The 24,406-nt window shown below is 46.7% G+C and overlaps 1 protein-coding gene across 7 annotated transcripts in view; it reads right to left on the reverse strand.

Moving 5' to 3' along the window:
- Positions 1-24,406, reverse strand: part of CALN1 (calneuron 1) — a 478,931-nt gene that overhangs the window by 247,828 nt on the left and 206,697 nt on the right. For all 7 annotated transcript variants that reach the window (XM_034670029.1, XM_034670027.1, XM_034670026.1 and 4 more), the window contains one exon: positions 2,181-2,324. In XM_034670029.1, coding sequence (XP_034525920.1) covers positions 2,181-2,324 — 144 coding nt within the window. The remainder of the gene's footprint in view (positions 1-2,180; positions 2,325-24,406) is intronic.

The raw sequence follows: 24,406 nt of genomic DNA on the forward strand, positions 1-24,406 counted from the left end.
GAACTCTTAAAGGCACACATGTCAGCCTCAGACTGGACATCTTCCACTTAGCTCTTTTCACACTTAGGCAATTAATAAACCGGTAGAGCAATTCCTTCTACGGACATCGCTGCTCTGTCTTCATGTGGCTTCATTAAATCTTTCGTAAGCCGCAAAACCAAACCTCGAAGAAGCTACACTTCGAAAGTAAAGAGATGTGTTTTTCCCTGATGGTGTCACCGTGAAGGAGCTGATGACCTCAGCTTTTTTTTTGAACCTGAGTTTTTGTTACAGGAACGAACAGACATGCTCTCCAAGTGAATCGCTAAGTCCTTTTAAGTTCTGGTAAGTTCTGCCGTTGGCACTGGTAGCTGAGTATAAGTTGCAAATAAATGGGTGGAACTAGGAAGCTGTTAAACTGAATCCGATATGGGGCTCTGCCCGAGTCCTGATAGGTTCCTTGCACAACCTGGACACAGAAGATCCCCTGGGCCTCCAAGACCTCATGAACTCAAGGAGGATTTGCAACAGTGTAAAAACTCCCTGTGAGCTGAGATCCAATGAGTGAATACACACAAACGAAGACCCTTCCGTTTCAGAGGAGTAACTCACCCACAGTAGGTCTGGCTCGTTTTTATTAAATGTTGCTACTTCCATTCCACTAGCTTTTGTTATAGGAGTTGTGGGCAGAGAATCAAAAGCCCAGAATCTTCGTTCCATAAGCAGAAGTGTAGATTAAGATTTCTATTATTTTAAGGAGGAAACTTTTTCTGGAAATGTACCTCCGAAATGAGGATGGGGGTCAATGGAAAACAGATTTTGCTCTACGAGATATGCTTGGCTCTGGCTTTTCAGAACTATCTGAAGCAAGCCGCTAAATATAAAGCAAGGTCAAATCAGGCCTGCAAAGATATGGTGAGTCACAATCAATCAGAGTTGTAAGGACAAGGCTGGGACTGCTTACACCACTGAGCACCCCTGATGAAACATCTCTTTCCTGAACAGGAAAATAAACGTCCACGGCTGAACTGGGGGGTTGGCTGGAGTTCATTCACCATTTGGTTACCCTTATTATCATCCTTCCAGCAATTCCAGCAAGATAACACGAGAGAACTGCAGGTCGAGCAAACATCTCCCAACCACGGTCTTTTCCTCTGAGGGGCTTCCTGACCCCATGCTCTATTTCCTGCTTTTCCCCTGTATACTTCACCCTCTATCTGAGAGTCCCAATGAGGACCACTGTAGACCCCTTAAGCCTGGGATCAAGCTGCTTTTCAGAGGGGGAGAGCATGTGTTGAAAAAAATAATAATAATAAATAAGAAGGCTTTTTCTTGGACCTTCGGCCAAGGCTGAATCTAAATGTCAGGAGGGTCACAACTGGTTTGGGATAGCCTCAGGGTTTTGGAACAGGAAAGAACCTTCAAGATGTCATAGGTCACTTTTCAGAACTTTTAAAACACAGGGAAACCCTTTTCCCCAGTGAGGTTGTATATAGCAACCCAGCAAGTAAAACAGAGAGGAAAGAAGCCGTAATTATACCCAGACAATGGCATATGAATTTAGCCATTAAAAAAAAAAAAACCACAAAGTACAGATACATGCTATAATACGGATAAACCTTGCAGACATTATGCTAAGGAAAAGCAGCCAGTCACAAAGGACCACACATTGTAGGATTCCATTATTATGAAATGTCCAAGAGAGGCAAATCCATGGAAACAGAAAGTAGATTAGTGGCTGCCTAGGGGTTGGGGGTAGAGGGATGAGAGGTGGCAGTTAAAAGGTGGTTTCTTTTTGGAGTGGTGACAATGTTCTAAAATTGATTACGGCGTTGGTTACCCAAATCTGTGAATACACTAAAAGCCACTGAATCACACTGTTTAAATGGGTGAGTGTTATGGCATGTGCATTCCATCTCCGTAAAGCTATTTAAAAGAGAGGGAGGGAGGGGGAAAGATCTGTGGTGGCTGTTCCACAGGCCAGGCCTCCTCCCTCACCCTGTTCCCTCCGGTGGCCCCCCACCTTTGCAGGCGTGTTGTTTGCATGGAGTGTTGTTTGAAAAACCCTGATCTAGCCCTTAAATGTAAACCAAGACATGAACCCAAGTCTTTGACTCCAAGTGCAAGGCCCTTTAAAGCCAAGGTCTCACTGATGAGCCGGGGCTCATCTCGGGGGGCCCCGCTGCATGCCCAGGGCTCACCGTCCATGTCCAGCCGCTGCATGATGATGGCCAGCTCCACCTCACTCGGCATGTACCCCAAAGAGCGCATGGCCATTCCCAGCTCCTGCTTGGAGATGAAGCCATTCCCATCTCGGTCCAGAACCCGAAAGGCCTCTCGGATCTCTACAAGAGGGAAAGCAAAGAAAGTCCAATGGTCACATGGCTTGGTCTGTTGCATTGAAATTATCGACAGTCCTCTACCAAACACTCTTAACTGCTTTACAAATACTAATATGTCAGAACCCTTTAATCAGATAAAAGAGCGGCCAAAAAAGGGACAAAAAGAAAGGAAGAGAAAAGGGAATGAAAAATCGGAAAGGAAAAGAAGGAGAAAAGGAAAAAAGAAAACCAGCCCTGAGCATCCTAAAATACCACAATAGTGTGTAATTTGACGGTGGTCCCAGAGAAGACCCGTGCTCACCAAGGATATTTCCTGGGCTGGAAGGAGCGGGTTAGGTTTCAGCCATGAGGACAGAGCTGCCTCTTAACCTGGGCGCCTCGTTTGCAGGAAAGGAGAACGAGATTCCCCTCCGCAGACTTGTGTGTCAGCCCCCTGCTGCCGCTGGAGCTGTGCAGAAGGCTTTTTTTAACCCCGTAGGAAGACAGGAGTTACTATCCTGCTGTTTTATTTCATCCTCTAATTTACAGCTATTTTATGGCTATAAACAACCTCAGATCGATAAGAGTGTCATCAAAGCCCAAAAGGCATCTTTAATCACATTCTCTCCAGGCCGGCAGAGGATTTGACTCTGCTATCAATAAGGCCATTCCACTCGGCAGGTGATCGCCCATCCCTTGACCCCAACCTGAGTTGTTCTGCATTCGGCCCGGAACCCCTCCATCTGGACCCCCCACCACCTGTGGGTCCCAGGTTGGCTGAGCATTTCCTAACACATCACAGGGCCATGAGGTATGGTGTGGGGACTTCAAGATCTGAGTCTGAAGATGACAGGTTCGTCAATGGGATCTGAGCGCCAGACTTGGCTAAACCCGGTGTGAGCAGGTATGGCCACTGCCAACATTCATCTCTCTGTCCAACCAGAATTGGCTGTCTATTCCTGGGGAGCATGGAAGTAAGGACCTCTGAGAACCAACAACAACCCGTTGGGCATCACGGTTCTCCTCCAGAGCCCTACATTCCTGTTGGGAAAGAAAGACCCAGGAACTTTTGAAACTCTTGAAACTAACCCAAGACATTGGCCCTAACCCATTTACCTACTGCTTCTCGAAATATCTGACTATGCTCCAGGGAAACACCTAGAACCACACCCTTACCCAACCGAGCTTTGGTCCCTTCCCACTTGTACCGATTTCCCGGGACTGCTACAACCAATCACTACAGAGGCGCCTGGGTGGCTCAGTCGTTAAGCATCTGTCTTCGGCTCAGGTCATGATCCCAGGGTCCTGGGATCGAGCCCCACATCAGGCTCCCTGCTCAGTAGGAAGCCTGCTTCTCCCCTCTCCCACTCCGCCTACTTGTGTTCTCTCCCTCGCTGTATCTCTCTCTGTCAAATAAATAAAATCTTTAAAAAAAAATCACTACAAACATCGTGCCTTAAAGCAACAGAAATTTCTTTTCTCATAATCTGGAAGCAGGAGTATGAAATCAGGGTCACTGGACCAAAATCAAGGTGGGGACAGGGCTGTGCTCTCCCAAGGCAAGAATCTCTCCCTTGCCTCTTCCAGCCCTGGGTGGCTCTTGGCACTCCTTGGCTTGTGGCCAGGTCCCTCCAAGTTCTGCTTCTGTGGCCACATCGCCTTTTCCTCTTCTGTCTGTGATCTTCCTCTACCTTCTGCTTCAAAGGACACTTGTGAGGGCATTTAGGACCCACCCAGGTAGCCCAGGATAAGCTCCCCATCTCAAGACCCTCAACTTAACATCTGTAAGAACCGTTTTTTTCCACAAGGAAATATTTACAGGTTCCAAGCTTAAGGACCTGATACATCTGGGGCCCGATTTTCAGACTGCTGCCCTCTCCCATCCAGGACTGCCACCTGAAACGCCTTGCCTTCCTCTTTACCCGTCCCAGTCCTGTCGGTCCTTCAAGCCTAAGTCGGGGACCGTGGGTTCTGCAAAAATGCCTTTGCCCACCATGGCCAATGTTCTCTCCCTTTCTGCTCCTGTTCAGTGGGTCATTCCTTCCTTTCTCATGACGTCAGCCCGTCCCATCCAAAGATACGATGGTTGGTGCAGAAACCATGGCTTCTTAAATCATGGAAGGAGCCGAAATGCCCTTCAACAGATGACTGGATTAAGAAGCTGTGGTCCATATATACAATGGAATATTACTCAGCTATCAGAAAGAATGAATTCTCAACATTTGCTGCAACATGGACGGCACTGGAGGAGATAATGCTAAGTGAAATAAGTCAAGCAGAGAAAGACAATTATCATATGATTTCTCTCATCTATGGAACATAAGAACTAGGATGATCGGTAGGGGAAGAAAGGGATAAAGAAAAGGGGGGTAATCAGAAGGGGGAATGAAACATGAGAGACTATGGACTATGAGAAACAAACTGAAGACTTCAGAGGGGAGGGGGTGGGGGAATGGGATAGACTGGTGATGGGTAGTAAGGAGGGCACGTATTGCATGGTGCACGGTGTTATACGCAACTAATGAAGCATCAAACTTTACATCAGAATCAGGTGATGTACTGTATGGCGATTAACATAATATAATAAAATAAAATTAATTATAAAAAAAAAAAAAAGAAACCATGGCTTCTCTTCCTATACTTCATTCATCTTTGTCTTCCCACCCACACTGCAAAGGAGGCATTACACAGACAACTGCTCATTGGATGATGGGTCTCAATATGTAGATTGTGTATTAGTAGCAAATTCACTATCAATACTAATTCTGCATGTTGAGTGCTTTCTGAGAGTAAGTGTGGGCTCCAGCAGACAGAAGACCAGCCTGTGAGCTGGGACCCCAGGCTCCCGGCCAGGCGCATTAGCTAATTAGGTCCGCAGCCAAACCCCGAGGCCTCGGATTGTTCATGTGTAAAATGAGCTGGGTTGGCCACGAGGATCCCTAAGGTCCTTCCAGACCTTTTCTGGGGATCTGTGGACATTGTTAAAGTGTTTAAGAGAAGAACAGGAAGCCTGTGTTCTCTTTCATACCCTATTAATCTACTGTTCAAACACCCCTCTTTTTTCCATTGAGGATAAAGAAAAAATTTCAGTCTGGTCCAAATTCTGAATCAAGGCGTTTGTCTGCACTTTTAGGCTTTTCTCACCAATGAAACAGGCCCAAGATTCCCTCAGGCAGCCATATGTTTTCCTACCAAGTCCCAGGTGGCCCAGAAAGAGCTTAGAGCCACTGCTCAGCGTGAGGTCATGGCACACAACACTCAAGGACAGTGGGGCGGAGACCACGGCCTCACATGGCCGGAGCCCAGATGCCAAGGGCAGGAGGACGCTCAGGAAGGGTCTGCTGAGGTGGGAGTCGGCCCACAAGGAAGTCGGTCTGGCCCTGCCCTGCAACCGGGGCAGGCTTCTCCCTGTGCCTTGATTGCCCCATCTGAAAAATGGGTTGGGTTGGCTCTCTTTCTAGCCTAATAGGGCTCTGCTTCAGAGTTGGCATATACCATGCAATAGCAGAAAATGTCAGATGATGACAGAGGCCCAGCCTGGAGTCAAAGAGAGGCCAGGGTCCTAGGTGGGCCACCTGGATGGCCAGCTGCACGCTGAGCTCGGCCCTTTGTCCTCCTTCCCCAAGGTACATCTCCACTCGCCGTCCCTCTGACCCAATCATGAGCTCCCCGGCTACTATGATCACTCTGACAGGGTGACCCCCTTCTGTTGACGGGGTGACAGGGTCTGGCCTCATTCCTGTGATCCCCCAGCCTACGTCCTAGATCTCACAAATGAACGAGCCTGTATCCTTACACTGCACACCCTGGAGACGCCTGATCAAGGAGTGTGTGAACTTGGCCTGGAAATAAAGGCCTTGATGGGTGTGCCTCCCCACCCCCACCTCACTGCCACGGCTACTCCTAGAGCCACCTCACCCTTGGGCTGCAGGAGTCAGATGGAGGCCACCCCAGAACCTGCCTGCAGTGAAGAGACGTGACCCCTTGAGGCTTCACACCCCCATGGTTTGCTGTCTGTTGTAAGTAACCAGGCCAGCCCCGCTCCCGCCCAAGACGGCACAGCACAGGTATAAACCAGCTCAGAGTTCTGTTTTCTGTGGCCCCCAGGTAAGCGGGACAAAGTTGAACTTCTCTGTTTGCCCAGAATTTCTGCTCCTGGCTCCCAGGTAGAGAATGTGTGTGTGCACGCACACGTGGATGCATGTGTGCAAAGGCAGACAAAGCTCACTGGCTTCATTTTCTTTCAAAACAACAGGGTGGGGGGGAAGTACAAAACTAGAAATCCATAATGGGAGCCTCTGGAGATTTAATCTTTCCAGGGTAGGGAAAGCCCAGGCAAACGAGAAGCTTATTAGAAGGAAATGGGTCTTGCAGCAGGAGACATGTGATGTGTGCCTCACTTTATTTTTATTTTTAATAGCAGAACAGGGTGTGAGAAATATGCCCATAAAACCAGCAGAGAGACGGAAGCAGGCCGGATCCCCCTGCCTCTGGCTACAGGCAGCCTGCTGGCAACACGGAGTGGCCCTGGCCACTCTCCACATCCTTGGGAAGTGGGGACCACAGATCAAGTTTCAGGAACAACCCCGTAATGCAGTGTGCTTTTCGCTGGAATTTATCCCCTCTCTGGGCTCAAGTCCCTGGTGCTTCAGGGTTACATAAGCGTGCCGTGCTTTTGGTCTTTAAGTCAGTTCCCTGCTCATGTCAGACACCAGCATGGCAATTAGCCCACCTCTGCAGGTTACAGAAGGGGCCACGATGATGGTGACGAGAGCCTGGCCAGCCACCACTTTGTGGAGTATGAGAGGAAGCATTGTAAGATGCACCCTCTGGCTAAAGGAATCTGCTCTCTGCATATGGAATCTCCCAAAACCAATGTCGGCATTCCCACAGGGCTCTGCACCTCTTCTTCCTGACATTCTGGAGCCAAGCAAGGCCTGGACTAGAAATCAAGCTACTCTAGAGCCCAAGAGATTTACTTCTCATTCCACCAGCAAGTGTGTCTTCTTAAAACTCTCAGAGCCGTCACCGGAACCACCTGCATGCCAACCCAGTGCCCTCTAAGAACCAGGCTTCGGTTCCATGATGCTCCCTGGGGACATGGCCAGTTTGGGCAGGAACAATGGCAGAGGCACGGCTGTCATACAGAGCAGACGCATCAGGCAGGCCGCCCCAATAAAGTGTGCATCAGATGAAAACCAGACACCAGCCGGAGTCAATATTCGTTGGCTAACCTTCTGGCTTTGAAGCATCAGCTGAAATTCACAGCGCTAATTTGCAAACTCCAGTCGGTAACGAAGGACAACGGTTTTTCCTATCTCAACCCCTGTTAGATGCGAAATCTGTTTTGTCGCCACAGAAATGTGTCTTTAGGAAGAATGTGGGCTTTAAGCACAAGAAACGATGACTCTATTAATGAGCAAGATGGGTTCTGTTGATACACGTCATTGAGGAATGGCAAAACGGGACACAAGCAATTCAGCAAGGCAATTATTGAATACCAATATAAGTGCTCCAGAAAATACAAGATAGGCACCTCGAGGTCTTTATACAGAAGAATTAATAGGACAGGGATTGAGTTAATGACAAAAGAGATCTAGAAGGATCTCCACCCACTCTGTGAAAGACAAATGAATACTTAGAGATGATTAATACAGCTGCTCATTCACTGAAGAGTTGCTGTTTACTTATTGTATCCCATAGGCTGTGCTAGAACAAGTAGGTAGCAAAAGACACTTTCTACGCTATGAGAAGCTTACATTCTAGTTGGAGAGACAGGGAGGTGATGGGATATTCACGCCAGAGAATGACAAGAGCAATCATACAAGTCTACCCAAAACCCCATGGATGTCCTTGCATATGAGAGAGACAACTCCGTGAGAAGGTCATACCAGAATCTTTTGACATGAAGAGATGAGGCGGAAAAAGTACAGGAGGGCAAGACCGCAAAGGGCCTTGGGAGCCATCCAAGCTGTACCCTGCAGACCACATGTTGGCAAATGATGGCCTGTGGCCAAATCTCGCCCACCACCTGCTTTGAAAATAAGGTGTTTTGGGAACACATCCATGCTTACTCATTTACACGCTGTCTGTGACTGTTGCCTACTGTCTACTGCTTTGGTATACACAAATAAAATTGAGAAGTTGTGACAGGGACGGTTTGGCTCACAAGGCCTGAAACAGTCAGACTTTGGCCTTTTATAATTAGTTGTAAACCCCTGACGTAGGCCACAGGGAGCCCTCAGTGGTTATAAACAAAAACAAAAACAAAAAAAAAGAGAGAAGAAAAGAAAAGAAAGGATCAGATTCTTTTTTTTAAGATTTTATTTATTTATTTGGGAGAGACAGAGAACACAAGTGGCAGGAACACCAGAGGGAGAGGGACAAGCAGACTCCGGGCTGAGCACATTGATGCAGGGCTCGATCCCATGACCCTGAGATCATGACCTGAGCCAAAACCAAGAGTTGGACACTTAACCAACCGAGCCACCCAAGAGCCCCAAGATTAGATTGATTTTTAAACCGAGGGATCTGGCACCCGGGTAGCCAAGAAGTGAGAAGCACAGCCCTCACCTGGAGGCCTCACCACAGAGTCTGCGAGAGGACGAGGCGCCTGAGCTCAGCAACGTGGAGCCGGCAGGGTCCGAGTAACTTTTCTGAGTGGTCAGCCGGGAAGGCTCAGGAGTCCGGGGTTTCGTGGAGAGAGGGCTTTGAGGTTGATGCTGGGGTTTCTCGCTGGCCTGATGGGGTGAGGGCTGATGGCATTAACTGAGACAGAACTCAGGAGGAAGCACGAGCTTTCAGAGAGGGAAGGGAAGGGGCATTCCGGCCACATGGAGTACAGGGCTCTGAGAGAGAGCCAGGCAGCCAGGTGTGCCAAGCACTTGGAAATAAGGGACCAGCTGTTGCTGATGGTAATAGTGAGTATACAACCAGAATGGAAAATGGGAACAGAATGACCAGAACTGCATATAAAATGTTGGTTCAATCCCAGTGCGGGTTTTAGCGTGACTGAGTTCCAACTGAATTCTACTCCATCAGTCCGCAAATACAACTGATTGGTTTCAATAATCAGGGAACACAGAGGTGAGGGCTTCGACAGCCAGGAGGACAGGGCCCCCAAGGAGGACCCTTGTGCCGGGAGGAGGTGGGGTCAGAAATGTTCTGCATTGAATAACACTGACTGGGGACATGCCACGTGGATGGGGCGGGGTGGGGGGGGAGCTCGGCAGTGCTCTGTATCATGCGCTTTAATAAGCTGGATTTTTTCTCTTAGTACTGTCTTCAAAGGGCTAAAGGAGCCTCATTCCTAGGTCACTTGCTGTTTGAGGTGTGACTGCATCCATTCCAACAAGTGTTCCTTCGTTGTGCTTCTTCCAGACTGATGGTAATGAACGCTACAGTGGACCACAACAGACTCATAGTAAGGGAGGTCCCAACCTGGAGGCATTTCTGTATTTCTTTGTTCATTTATCTGTTTAAGGAGAGTCGTGTTTTGCAAAGGAGGCTTAAAGGACGTAAGGTTTACCTGAGAAAAAAGAGGATGCACAAGAGAGGAGAGAGAAGTCGAAATAGAAAACACCCGGAAATACACAGGGAGGAGGTGTGTTGCCTGCTGATGTGTTAGGATTTCAAATCCATGTCTTGCAAGCTTGTTTGGGGCAAAGCTGCTTGTGTTTGAATTGGTTTTGAGTAACTTGTTTTGATGAAATTGTTTTGAAGTTGGATATTAGGACCTTCTTATCCAACTCTTGCATCTGAAGTCAAGAGGACCATTGCATCCTTGACACCATAGTCATGGCGATGGCGTCTATCACATGATGGACTTTTCCATTCTAAAAATCAAGAGGTGTTGGGGTGCAGTCGTTAAGCGTCTGCCTTCAGCTCAGGGCGTGATCCCAGCATTCTGGGATCTAGCCCCACATCAGGCTCCTCTGCTGAGAGCCTGCTTCTTCCTCTCCCACTCCCCTGCTGTGTTCCCTCTCTTGCTGGCTGTCTCTCTCTGTCAAGTAAATAAATAAAACCTTTAAAAAAAATAAAATAAAATAAAATAAATAAAATAAAATAAAGTAAAATAAAATAAAATGAAAATCAAGAGGTGCGACCGGTATCTTGACAGCATTTAGTCTGGGCGAGGCTACTCTTTGCTGATCTGAATAGCTCTTCAAAGATCTTGAGACACTTGCTGCTGTGTTTGAACCACGTGGCAGTCTCAGGAAGAAAAGGGACATCAGTTCCTGCCTTGGCAAGGCTTCTCCCCATAGGCAGTGGTGCAAGCCGTGTAACAATGCCCAGAGTAACGACCTTCAGAACAGCCTACTCACCTGCCAACAAAGGTACCATCCTATGCTAGCTCCGTGCCCCAGCAGGGAACGACCTAAGCTGGCAGCTGATACCCAACTTTTAGGAGGACTGACTCTACTGAGAACCAACTCACAGAAAGGTACACCTCCAGCTAAATTTGTACTTTCTTTCATCTCCCCTTTGCCTGAACAATAGCATAATCAATTTATCACTAGCTTGAAGTATGTTATTTCTTTATTGGGTTATTAGGAGACATTATCCTGTATGCTATTGGCTTATGAAATATTATTATTATAAATTATAATTCCCACAGTGAACCTGATTAAATAAATTATTGGCAAAGGTAATCTCGGCCTCTGAGCATAATTCATCCCGAACAAAGCAGGGTGAGCCTTAGGAGAGCCTGGAAGGAGGCTGAGAATTATAGTCAACGCAACAAAGAGGGCTTTCTAGCTGGGGCACAGAATGAACAAGGGGGTTAGAAGGGATACAGTCTTTGGGTCCAGGTTGCTGGTTGCAGGCAAGGACCACTACTGGGAGGCACCTGTGAAAGGATATGGCTGGCAATTGTCACCATTGCTCCCAGACAGCATCATTGCCTCTGTGAGCTAAGGCTAGAATCCAGAGATGAGCAGGGTTCCTGTAAGTTCCTTGGCCCCAGACTCGCCCTGAGTCACTGGTAACCCTGGGAGCAGACAAGAGGCAGTGTTGAAAAACATCGAAGGCCCAACACTCGAGGTAGTTGGGCCAGTGATGAGCGGCTCATACTGTGTATCTCAGATATCCCCGTGTTCCTGGCCAATTTCTTTACCGCATGACCCAAATGGCACCTTGAATTTAAAAGCCAAGCCAACTCCTTCCCTAGCCAGCATTCAGGAAGACAAGCATCTCAGTAACTTACTAAGTGGTGAAATTAGACAAAGATTCAGTACCCCAGGCCATGAAAAATAATCATTTCTCTCCTAAAATTAGGTGGCACAAGGCAGTCAGGAAGTTAGGGGAATTTCTAAGGGCTGAAGTGCTAGGACAGAGTTTATCTGTCCCCAAATTTTACACCTGCACAGATAAAGCTGAATTGACTTCGGCATGCCAGGTTGCTTAAGCTGATGGAAAATTCCCCAACAGTACAAGAACAAAGCAAATTAGACCAGACACTAACAATGAAAGCCCATCCCAGCCAGGGGCACCCCGTGTTGGACAGAATGTTCCAGGCAGGGCTGAAAGGAAAATCATTAAAATTAGATGTAAATATGTACGAGGGTGAGAATGGCTGGAGGGTCTTTAGACAAAAAGACATGCTGATGAGTGAAGAGAGAGAGGAAGGGCAGTTTTCCGTCTTGAGGGGTTCTGGACCTGACCTCTGGGGTCAAAGGACCAGAGCTAGACCCTCCCAGGAATGCACCGTTTCCCAGGTTACACATTAATGTATGCTTTTTTTTTTAAGATTTTATTTTATTTATGTGACAGAGACAGCCAGCGAGAGAGGGAACACAAGCAGGGGGAGTGGGAGAGCAAGAAGCAGGCTCCCAGCGGAGGAGCCTGATGTGGGGCTCGATCCCGGAATGCCGGGATCACGATCTGAGCCGAAGGCAGACGCTTAACGACTGTGCTACCCAGGCACCCCTAATGTATGCTTCTTATGAAAAATGCCCCCAAAATGTATAAGGAAAAAAAATTAATCTAATTCACAAGTCAGCAATAACTGTGGTTAATATATTAGGGAATTTTATTCCAAACTCTTTACATACAAATATTTTTAATTAAATTTGGATCCTGCACTCTCTATAGCTTTATTTTATTTTCCATTTAACACACAACCATTCTGTTCTTTCGTGTTGTTTATTAGTCTTTAAAACATCATTTCTGATGGCTATATAGTGTTCCATAATATGTTACAGACCAACTGAGTTCTCCGAACTCCTAGTGTGGGACATTCAGATCATTTCCACTTTTAAATAATGCTGCCGTGGAAATCTTTGCAGGGAAATTTTCATGGGTTTTGATGATCCTTTCCTTAAGATGATATCCCAGGAATGGAACTCCTGGGTCAAAGGGCTGGAACATTTTAAGGCACTTCATACATAAAGCCAAGCTGCCCATTAGGATCCATTTCTACTCACTTCTGACACCAACTTGTGTGTGGGGGGGTCCCACACCAACTAATTCTCCAACTCTCTGGATACCAGTCCAGCGTCCAGTGATTTCATCCACCGGTGACAATACTCACAGTTAGTGCAGACCCCACGGGTCAGGCCCCACATACCTCTCCTCATCTCAGACGCCAGTCACAACTCAGGCCACCTGTACTGCTGACTGACCAGTGGCTGTAAAGTCTGGGGTTCCCACAGACCCACCTTGGATTTGATCATTTGTTAGAATGGCTCACAGAACTCAGGAAACCTCTTTACTTACACTTCCTGGTTTATTATAAGGGATACAACTCGGGAACAGCCCAAGTTCCCCAACTCAGGAAGAGATGCCCAAGACAAGGTATGGAAGGGGGCTGAGGGGGCGTGGGTCTTCCATACCCTTTCTGGGCACACAACCCTCCCAGCACATCAATGTGTTCATCAGCCCAGAAGCTCTGTGAACTTTGTCATTCGGGGTTTTATGGCGGTTCCACAATGTGACCATGGCTGATGAAATCACTGACCACTGGTAATGGAACTCAACTCTCCAGCCCTCTCCCCTCCCTGGAGGTTGAGGGTTGGGGCTAAAAGCTCCACCCTTCTAATCACAGCTTGGTCTTTCTGGCAACTCGCCCCCATCCTGAAACTATCCAAGGACCCCAGCCACCAGTCACCTCATTAGCAGACAAAAGACACTCTTACCATTCCCGAAATTCCAAAGGTTTTGGGAGCTTCCGGAACCAGGGAAGAAGATCAAATATATATTTCCTATTGTATCACAATTATCACACTCTCCAAAAGGCAGGATCAATTATTGCCATCCTGAATTTCACGCCATTTTTATGCACAGAATCCCAGCCTCCTGTGAGATGTACCTTTTATCCAGCTATCACTTCGAGGGTCTTTCGTTCCTGAAGTTCAAGATGCAGATGATTGTAAAGGGGGGCTTCAAGGAGAGGAAGACAATTATCTGAAAGGTATCATCTGAAAAGACCTGCAGGGTAGTCACAGACTTTGACTGAACCCCACACTCCACACAGGCCTGGCCCAAAGGTGCCCAGGAACACGTATGCACACATGTATGTACGTACACACACACACACACACACACACACACACACACTACTGACACAACAGAGCTGAGGCTCGGAGGGGACGATGGCTCCCCTGACATGGGAAGAGGAGGGGGGAGTGTGGGAAGAGCTGGGCTCCCAACCCCAGACTAGGACTGCTTCTGGGCCAGGATGCTGGGGCAGCAGGAAGAGACGAACCATCTCCCAAGGCCCAGCAGACTGAGCAGCCTCACGGGGACAAGTCTGTTACCTGCACACAAACAGAGCCATTTCTCACACGGCAACAAGCACCGATTCCAAGAAAAAGAGGCAAATAGCCCAGGACAGAAAGGAACCACCAGATCATTTGGCACGTAAGACAATATGGCAAGCAGCAAATCGAGCAGAATTTATCTGTGAACAACATGGTAATAATCAATACAATTAATTTTTCATTGAGTCATGCTGTTCCTGTGCTATAAACCTTAATATCCTGAGATCAGAGAATAATTAACATCGGAGAAAACAAAACCATTTTGTGGATTTAGCACCAATGTGGAGGCCAGGAGAGCAAGATCCAAGTTCCAGAAATAAACCAGAAGCAAAGTGAGTGGAGGGAAGGCGGCGACCTTTCAGGCGTGGCTCGCAACCCCATCCCCTTCCCCGGGACTTCGGAATTCTCTTGAGAAGGAAAATCTCTCTTCGAATTATTCAGCTCTGTTCAATCCAACAAACATTTCTTGGGCACCTACTGTGTGTCACGCAGCATTCTAGGCACTGGGGGCCACATCCCAGGGAACCAAATACGATGCCCGACGGGGAAGAGGTGGGGTCCACACAGAACCCACAGTGGGAAGGGAATGTGGAGGATGGCTTAGTGGCTGGAAGTCAGATTCTCTCTCTGACCCTTGCAGGGTCTCATTCTAGACACCAAGTCTTTCCCCTTAACCTCTGTCATCTCTCCTAGGCTGGAAACAGAAAATAGCTTTATAACCAAAGACCAACAAAGAAGCCCAAGAAAGCATGAGGGGCTCTGATCGTTTTCCTTTTTTAATGAGGGGAAGATGATTGTTAAAGGCGGTACAGCTTTGTTTTGATTCTGTGGGTTCACGCGGAGGGAGAAGGCTCTGCGCAGCCCGGCATGCAGGGCTCAAGAAGAGCCAGGAGGGAGGCCTGGGGTTGAACATGAGCTGGGCTCTTCTGTGTGACCCACTACTGGGTAAGAGGGCCTCTCGGGAGCCCAGCGCACCCATCCATCCGTAGATGATAAGGAAGGGAAGAGCGACAGACAAAGACAGCAAAAGAGCATGTCATGGGCACCTTCAGAGCAAAAGCCCTACCAAAGTTTCACACTCCGCTATGAAAACTGATGCCTCGTATCCTCTCCCCTGCCAGGGAAAGACAGCTGAGCTCACAGCCTTTCGATTCCAGCCCACGGTATGAAATGCACCGCACATCACGACAGGTGCAGAATGCAGCTATCATAGTCACAGAAGGGGTGTGTGCATGCGTGCGTGTGTGTGTCTATGTATATTAGGTTGAACCATATAAAATTGCTTCTGTATAGGCAACAAATGGTCAAATGTCAGCCATTTCTTCTGGTTCCAACCACCGTGTAATGGCTAACGTTGATTATGTGCTCGGTCTGTACCAGGTGCTGCTCTAAGCACTCCCGGAATATTAGCTCATTTATTTCTCCCAACAGCTCCGAGAGGAGGGTTCTGTTGTGACTCTTCACCCAGGCCACGTGGTTGTGTCAGGACGGTGATCGGAACCCAGGCCTTCCAGCCCCAGCGTCTACACCCATCAACCTCATTTTCTACCTCTCCAAACACACACTTCCCAAAACGGTACACACCCTTTTCTATGTGGGACACATTCTCCTATTTTCTACTCTATGTCTTTCTTCTTCTTTGTGACGCACACCCCAGTTCACCAATCTGATCTCACTATGCAGAACCCACACTTGGAGAATCCCTGGTCTGTGCCATGCCTGGGCTTCCCCAGGGCAGCCTCTGTCTCGTTATTACTCGCTGGCACTAACCACATCACCACATCAAACTCTGCCCCAGCAGTCTCCCAAGCTTGTCCCAGGATCTCTCTGTCACCCCTGAATCGATGTCCTCCTCCATCATGGCTCTGGTGGTGGGATCGCCTTGTTCCCTACTTCTCCACTGAGCAGTTAGTTCCCATTCACTGCTGGCAATGCCGCACACGCTCCCCACCTCTGTACCACTGTCTACTCAACACCCACCTTCCTGGAACACCGGAGGGAGGTCACATTCTAGAAGAACAAAGAAAAGTCCCTGTTTTTGTAAACCCTATGGACCCACCAATCTTAACACACGACACCTGCGGAATGATAGCTTTAGTCCTTGTAGGCCTAAACGCCCCAGCTGCACCTCCAGCCCCAAGCCACTGCTGCCCCTGTCTTCTGCCCCATCTGGAACAATCTCAGCCACAGATTGGAGAGGGGGCAGAAGCAGGCAGGCTCCACTGGCCACAGGCATCGACCAGTCTTATAGGCTGACCCCAGCCGCACAAGAGGACAGTGACGGTCACATATGTTTACCTTGACTTCTCCACTCCTAACTCATTCATTTTGCAGCATCTTCGATCAAGGCAGGTCCCGTGCTGAAAAGGGGGTCCAAAAGAACCTGCCCATGGAGGGCAACACACTCCGCCTGGGGAGCTCAGCTCCCGAAACAAAAATTCTCATAAAGTCATCTTCCAAATCATCCATGGCACTGGGACTCAGGGCAAAATGACAAATGGTGGGAGTTGGAGAAATTGACTCTACTCCAGAAAATGATTCCCCTTCTGTTGTGTAATTTTTTACTTCTAACTCATCGAACCGGTCCTTCCTTTTCCCACATGCAAGGACACAGAGAAACGTGGCCCAACTCTCGTTCCTGCTGGCCTCACAGACAGAATCACCCCTGGAGTTGATGCCTCAGGAAAGGTAGCCAGATGAATTGGAAGGCAATGTGAGTACAAGCCTCCCTGGGAAAGGGTGCAAAGGAAAAGGCTCCCTCCTTTCACTTACTGAATTCTCCCACAGCAGCCTTCCCATCAGCTCCCTGCCACATTACTTCCTACTCCATTTGGCCGTCCTGATCATTGATAAAGGGCCTGGATATGAAAGAAATTGTTCTCTACTGCAGGCTGCATAAATATCCCATTATCAATAGGAAGCAATTTATTTGCTTAAAATTGCCAACTCTCTCATTTTGTTTTAACATGCTGGTTCTCTATCAAAATGAGTCTGCACCTTTGAAAAGACTATTTTCAAGCCTCACAATGGCTCCACTGTGAGAAATAACACTGAAATCAGTGAAGGCAGACTGACCCCAGGCCGGCCCTCCATGATGAAAAGGGCAGCTCAGAGAAAGAGGAAAATTGCTTTAGGAATTCTACCCAGAAACTTAATCCTAAGTGAGTCACAAGGGAGTAAGCCAACTATTCCAGAACACACACGTACATGCACGTACACACACACACACACACACACACACACACACACCATTCCTGATTTCTCCTGAAGAGCAGGCGACCTTGCTGGGAGGAAGCTGAGGGGCCGCGCACAGGCACGTGAACTTTTGGGCCATGGAAGTAAACGGCATGAGGAAGGCAACATTTCAACCCTTGGAGAAAAAGATGGGTTACTTAATATACGGGGCTGTAATAATCAGTTGAGAACTCGGAAAATATTCAGTTATGATTGTACATCACACATTTACCCAAATCTACTTCTGAAAAATTAAAAACATGAAGGGAATTAAAACAATACATTGGGCAACAAAAGAAGGTCTAAGGATTTGAAGGCAGATTGATACACTAAAAAAAAACGGCTAAGGCAAAGAAACAACCTGGAATGAATGAATGAATGAATGAATGAATGAATGAATGAATGAAAGAATAGACATATGGCAGACAAAGGGATAATCTGATATGTCAAAAGCTTTACCAGAATGCCCCAACAGAACAATGGACAAAGGCACAGATTTTCCTCCGAAAGGAAAAATACAGATAGCCAAAAATCGTATCAAGTAGAGTTACTATTTTTTCCCATTAATTTTTCTAGTGAGGAGAATATATGCCAGGTTTTGTCTATCAGATTCAGTCTGTCAATAAATATTTGTCAATAAATATTTGTTGGCGTCTACCTTGTGCCACGTACTGTCTTAGGAGCCAGGATACGACAGTGAGTACAGCAAAGATTCCCGACCCCATGTGCTTGCATTCCAAGAGAGAGGACGGTCAACAGCAGGCCCTTTGTCAAGTAAGTAACATGGTGGGTAGGAAAGCGGCAGGTGCCAAGGAAAAAATAAAACAGAGGAGCAGAGTGGACAGCATTGCAGAATTGGAGAGAGGTGGGGAGTGGGTTGCAACGTAAGTACAGAGGTCAGGGCAATTGAGTTGCAAAGAGAAGATGTTTGAGCAAATAGTTTGAAGAAGAGTGATAGCCACGGGTTCTCTGGGGAAGAGTGTTCCAGACCTAGGGGTCAGTCAGTACTAATGCTTGGGAGGCCTTGTGCCTGGTGTGCTGAAGGAACAGTGAGGAGGCCAAGGGACCAGCATGGGATGGAGTGAGTGAGGGGGGAAAGAAGTAGGTGGTGATATCGGACACACAAGGGTGGGAAGGCAGATCGTGTAGGGCCTCATAGCCCATTGTCAACACTCTGGGTTTTACTCTGAGTGAGGTGGGAGCTATAGCAGGTTGCTGAGCAAAGGAGTGACGTGGTCTCGTTTGTGTTAAAAGGATGCTTCTGCCCAAGGAAGACATACGGATGGCCAATATGTACATAAAAAGGTGCTTAACACCACCAGTCACCAGGGAAATGCAAACCAAAACCACAATGAGATATCACCCTTTGGCTATTATCACCAAGACAAGAAATAACACGTGTTGGCAAGGCTGTGGAGAAAGGGAAGCCCCCTCCTTTTTTAAAAAGATTTTATTTATTTATTTGACAGAGAGAGAGACAGCCAGAGAGAGAGGGAACACAAGCAGGGGGAGTGGGAGAGGAAGAAGCAGGCTCATAGCGGAGGAGCCTGATGTGGGGCTCGATCCCATAACATTGGGATCACGCCCTGAGCCGAAGGCAGACGCTTAACGACTGAGCCACGCCGGCGCCCCAAAAGGAAAGCCCTTGCATGCTGTGGGTGGGAGAGTCAGCTGGTGCAGCCAGGGTGGAAAATGGCACAGAAGTTCCCCAAAAACTTAAAAAGAGAACTACTCTATGATCCAGCATTCCCACTTCTGGGTATTTATCCAAAGAAAATGAAAACACTGACGCAAACAGATACAGGCCCTTCCTGTTCACTGCAGCATTATATACAACAGCCAAGATATGGAAGCAACCCAAGTGTCCATCCGTGAATGAATGGATAAAGAAGAAGGGGTGTATACATATGCAATGAAATATTACTCAGCCGTCAAAAAGAATGACACCTTGCCATTTGCAATGACGTGGATGGACCTTGAGGGCCTTATGCTAAGTGAAGCGAGTCACACAGAGAAAAACAAATACCATACGATCTCACTTCGTTTTAGACTTCAAAAGCAAACAAACAAAAGGGGAACACACAGAGACAAAGAACAGATCGGTGGTTACCAGAGGCGGGAAGAGTGGTGGGGTGAACGAGATAAGTGAAGGTAGTCGAAAGCTACAAAATTCCAGGGATGTGTGGGGGCCTCCGTCAGGTAAGCAGCTGACTGTTTTTAAGATTTTATTTATTTATTTGAGAGAGAGAGAGTGCGTGTTGTAGGTGTACAGCACAAGCAGGAGGGAGGGGTAGAGGGAGAGGGAGAAGCAGGCCCCCCACTGAGCAGGGAACCTGATGCGGGGCTCGATCCCAGGACTCTGGGATCGTGACCTGAGCCAAAGGCAGATGCTTAACCGACTAAGCCCCTCAGGCATCCCTAGGTCTGACTCTTGATTTTGGTTCAGGTCATGATCTTAGGGTCCTGGGATTGAGCCCCACACTCAGCGGGAAGTCTGCTTGAGGAGTGTCTCTCTCCCTCTGCCCCTCCCCCTGCTCTCTTTCTCTGTCACATCAATAAATCTTAAAAAATAATTTATTTTTATTTTTTTTAAAGATTTTATTTATTTATTTGACAGAGATAGAGACAGCCAGCGAGAGAGGGAACACAAGCAGGGGGAGTGGGAGAGGAAGAAGCAGGCTCACAGCGGAAGAGCCTGATGTGGGGCTCGATCCCATAACGCCGAGATCACGCCCTGAGCCGAAGGCAGACGCTTAACCGCTGTGCCACCCAGGCGCCCCCCAAAATAATTTTTTTTTAAAGGTACAAACATCTGGTTATAAAACCAATGTCATGGGGATGCAACATAGAGCATGACCATAGTGAATCATACTGTATTGCACATCAAAACTTGCTAGCAGGTAGATCTTTAAAGTGTTCAACACAAGAAAAAAAATTTGCAACTACGTATGGTGATGGATATTAACTAGATGGCTGTGATCATTTTGCAATATACACAAATGTTGAATCACTACATTGTACACCTGAAACCAGTAAAATCTTATACGTCAATTATACCTCAATTAAAAAAAAAGGATGCCTCCAGCTGCTGTGTGAACACACTCTAGAGATAACAGGGGCTGTTGCAAAGGTCCAGATGAGAGAGAAGGACACAACAGACGAGGAAGGAGTGATCGGGTTCTGGATGGATTTAAAGGTAAAGGCAGCAGAATACCCTGAAAAGGAGGGCATGGGATGGGAGAGAAGGAAGGGAGGCAGAAGGGCTCCCAGGTTTCTGGCTGCAGTACCTGGAAGGTCAGCAAGGCTTGTTTGATGATGTGCCCGGAACCGTTGAGGACATGTGGGAACAGCAACTCTTGTGGGTGCTGACAGTGGTACAGACGGGCGCACCCTCTCTGCAGGCCAGTAGGAGTAGTAATTACAAAAGCCCTAAAAATCTGGACCTTGTCTGAATCCTGATGAGAGCAAATATGAAACGGACACTTTTGAGATAACTGTAATGAGAAGTCTGCTGATTCAAGTTAGAGACATACACCGATATGATTATGGAAAAAATGATATGATGTCTGGGCTTTGCTTAAACTGAGGGCTTCAGAGGGGAGGAGGGTAGGGGAATGGGATAGGCTGGTGATGGGTAGTAAGGAGGGCACGTATTGCATGGTGCACTGGGTGTTATACGCAACTAATGAATCATCGAACTTTACATCGGAATCCGGGGATGTACTGTATGGTGACTAACATAATATAAAAAAAAATAATAAAATAAAATAAAATACACTAGGACGAGAATGCTTGGGGACAGAGATGACAGATGAAATAAGAGAAGTAAAATGTTAAATATCATTAAAGCACAGAGATGGCTACTCAAGGGTTTATACTATCCTCTCTGTGTCTCAGGATGTTTGACAATTTCCATAAAAAAGATATTTTAAGGTGTGTATACCTTTAAACACAGTAATTGTGTTTGTAGGAATTTATCCTAAAAGAGATGTGTACAAAGATTCAGCCACAAAGATATGTATCACAGCCTGATTTTTTATAATAAAAATGGGAAACCACAAACAACAGGTAATTAGCTAAACATATGATAATAAGCCATTCAGTTGAAAAGAATAGGGAGATCAGAAATTGGTCTGGATTAATACAGAAATTCAGTATATGACAGAGTGACATTTCAAATAATGTGAAATGGTGTATTCAATAATTGATGTCAGGACAACTAAGTAGACACCTGATAAAAATGTAAGAATAAAACCTTCCTCCACACTTTCCACCAAAATAAAGGATCAAAGGTTAAATATACAAAATGAAGTCATAATTGTAATCGGGAAAAAAACCAGGAAATTTTCATACCATCTCAGAGCAGATAAAAGGCTGTACTAAGCAGGGAATACCAAAAGCTATAAAATAAAAGATGGATAATTCTACCTAATTTATAAAAGCTAAAAATATTAAAAGCTTTGTCACGTCAAAAAACTATAGCAGGTTACATCAAAGATCAGAAACAAGGTGAAAATATTTACAGCGTATCTTACAAATGTTAGGAGCCCACTTCCCTGATATTGAAAAAGCTCTTATGTACATCAATAAGAAAAAGACCAACCAACCTAAAGAAAGACCTTCAGAAAATATGAGCAGATAGTTTCCAAGAAAGGAATTACAAATGTCTTTTATTTATTTTTTTTTTAAGATTTTATTTATTTATTTGACAGAAATAGAGACAGCCAGCGAGAGAGGGAACAAGCAGGGGGAGTGGGAGAGGAAGAAGCAGGCTCATAGCAGAGGAGCCTGATGTGGGGCTCGATCCCATAACACCGGGATCACGCCCTGAGCTGAAGGCAGACGCTTAACCGCTGTGCCACCCAGGCGCCCCTACAAATGTCTTTTAAACACATAAAACGATGTTCAACCCAACTGATGATCAGAAAAATGCAAAGTCAAATGACGTCTGTGTAATACATTTCACGTGGGAGGCAGGTAAAGCTCCAGAACTTTGAGAGCATGCTGTGTAGATAAAGTGGTGGGCAGCAGCTCCTCTAAACACTGGGGGGAGGACTTCAAATTAGTAGAAGCTCTTTGAAGTGCAGTATGGTGATCTCGATTCTCTTAAATATAGAGCATACTTGAACTCAACGGTTCTACCGCTAGACGCGAACCCTACTGGTACATATGCACCCATGCATGGAAGGAAGGATGAGCCATGCCAATGGTTGCAACATTGTTTATACATTTATTTAAAGATCAGATTTTAATGGTAATAAGGAATTACTGTTAATCATGGTAGGTGTGATACTAGGATTTTTTAAGTCCTTTTTTTTTAGAAATCTACACTCAAATAATTGCAGATGAAATGATGTAATGTCTGGGATTTGCTCTAAAATCATAGAGGGAGGAGGAAGGTTGGCAGACGGGATACAGATGAAACCAGCTTGGTGTCCAGTTAATGCTGGGTCATGGGTCCCCATGGGCGTACATGACACTTGCCTTTTCCATCATAAAACACTGAAGATGAAAGAGATCTGAATCAATTCAAATACCCACTAACAGAAAATTGGTTAAATCGGGTACACTATACCCAAACAATGGAAGACCATGCAGCCATAAAAAGAGTAAGGATCTTCTTTATATCCTGATGTGGAATGGCCTACAAGATATGTTGTTCAAGCAAAAAAGCAAGATGCAAATTGGTGTCCATCAAATACTACCTCTTGTGTAAAAATAATTTTAAAAAAAACAAACAAACCCACAGCACAAATTTGCTTGTAAAAGTAAGGCTATCTCTGGATGAATATACAGGTTGCAGATGGGAACTGGGTGGAGGGAGGAGGGGCAGCAATAGAGGGACACTTTCACAACATACACTTTTCTGCCTTTTGAATGTGTGCGATGAGTGTCTTAACTATTCACAATAACAAAATGTATGACTGTAAAAATATACACTAAGTCATCAATAGCGGTTGTTGCTGAAGGCTAAGGGTTAGGAGTGATTATTACGGTTTTCCAAATATTCTACAAGGAACACGTAATTTGAGGAGAGAGAAGGTTGTGTTAGGAAGGGCAGAAACCAGGAAATGACCTCATCAAAGAGCTTGTCTCCACCATCAAATGGAGAGTGACCCACGGTCTGCAAGTTGCCTGCTGCTGTTAACAGCCCTCGCACTGCCAGCACCCCCACACTGCAATGTGCTGAGCACCCATGGGTCATCAGGGACCAGGCTGGGTGGGGACCCAATGCAGGGTGAGATCTGGCCCTGCCCTGCAAGCACTCATGATGGGGCAGGTGGGAAGAGAGGCAGAAACCCAGGCACGCATGACAGCACTATGTGATAACAAGCTCCAACACCCCCAACTTAGGAAAGTTGAGGGGGGCAAGAGGGGCAGGGGGATGCATGGTGATGGGGGGTGTATGGAGGGGTCATGGGAGGAAACTAATTTTGCAGCAGGAAACTGTAAGATCTTTACAGATGGATGGTAATTGGATTCAAGATTATATGGTGATGATTCAGTTTAGTGTCAATGATAAAATGGCTGACCCCATTTGTTAATTGGCATCCCTTGGTGACTCAACGTTGAAACAGTTCCTCATCATTTACATTGGTCCTCCAGTGCAGAGCTGAGCTAAATTTACTAATCATTCCTCTTCATGCCTTTAAACTTCCGCCATGCCTCAGAACAACAATTTTGCTCCATTTCCAGACTCCTGCTGCTATTCTAAGTGACCTCCATATCCTTAACCGCTGCTTCCCTCCTATCTTTTACCCCCACTCCACTCACCATGGTCACATTCTGATCCTCGTCCTTGCCCAACATAGCTCCAACTCTGAATCTTAAGCTCTAAAATTTCACTCTTGTACCACAACCTTGTATTTTTCCAAGTACCACTCCCATCCAGCTGCCCTTCAGCCTCCCGAAATCATCACCCTCCAGCACTTCTCCAGACTATTAGCCCTCCTGACTCTCCTTTTCCCCCTCAACCCAACTAGAAGTTGCATCCCAAGGAACCTGCCCACTTCTGTAACCAGACACAATCCTTTCCCCACGACTCTCTTCAAGTCCTTCATGATTCTCCCCAAACTCCCAATCCCACCTCCCAAATCCATCCCCAAAGCCTCA

The sequence above is a fragment of the Ailuropoda melanoleuca genome, chromosome 10 (assembly GCF_002007445.2).
Source record: "Ailuropoda melanoleuca isolate Jingjing chromosome 10, ASM200744v2, whole genome shotgun sequence".
Lineage (NCBI taxonomy): Eukaryota > Metazoa > Chordata > Mammalia > Carnivora > Ursidae > Ailuropoda > Ailuropoda melanoleuca.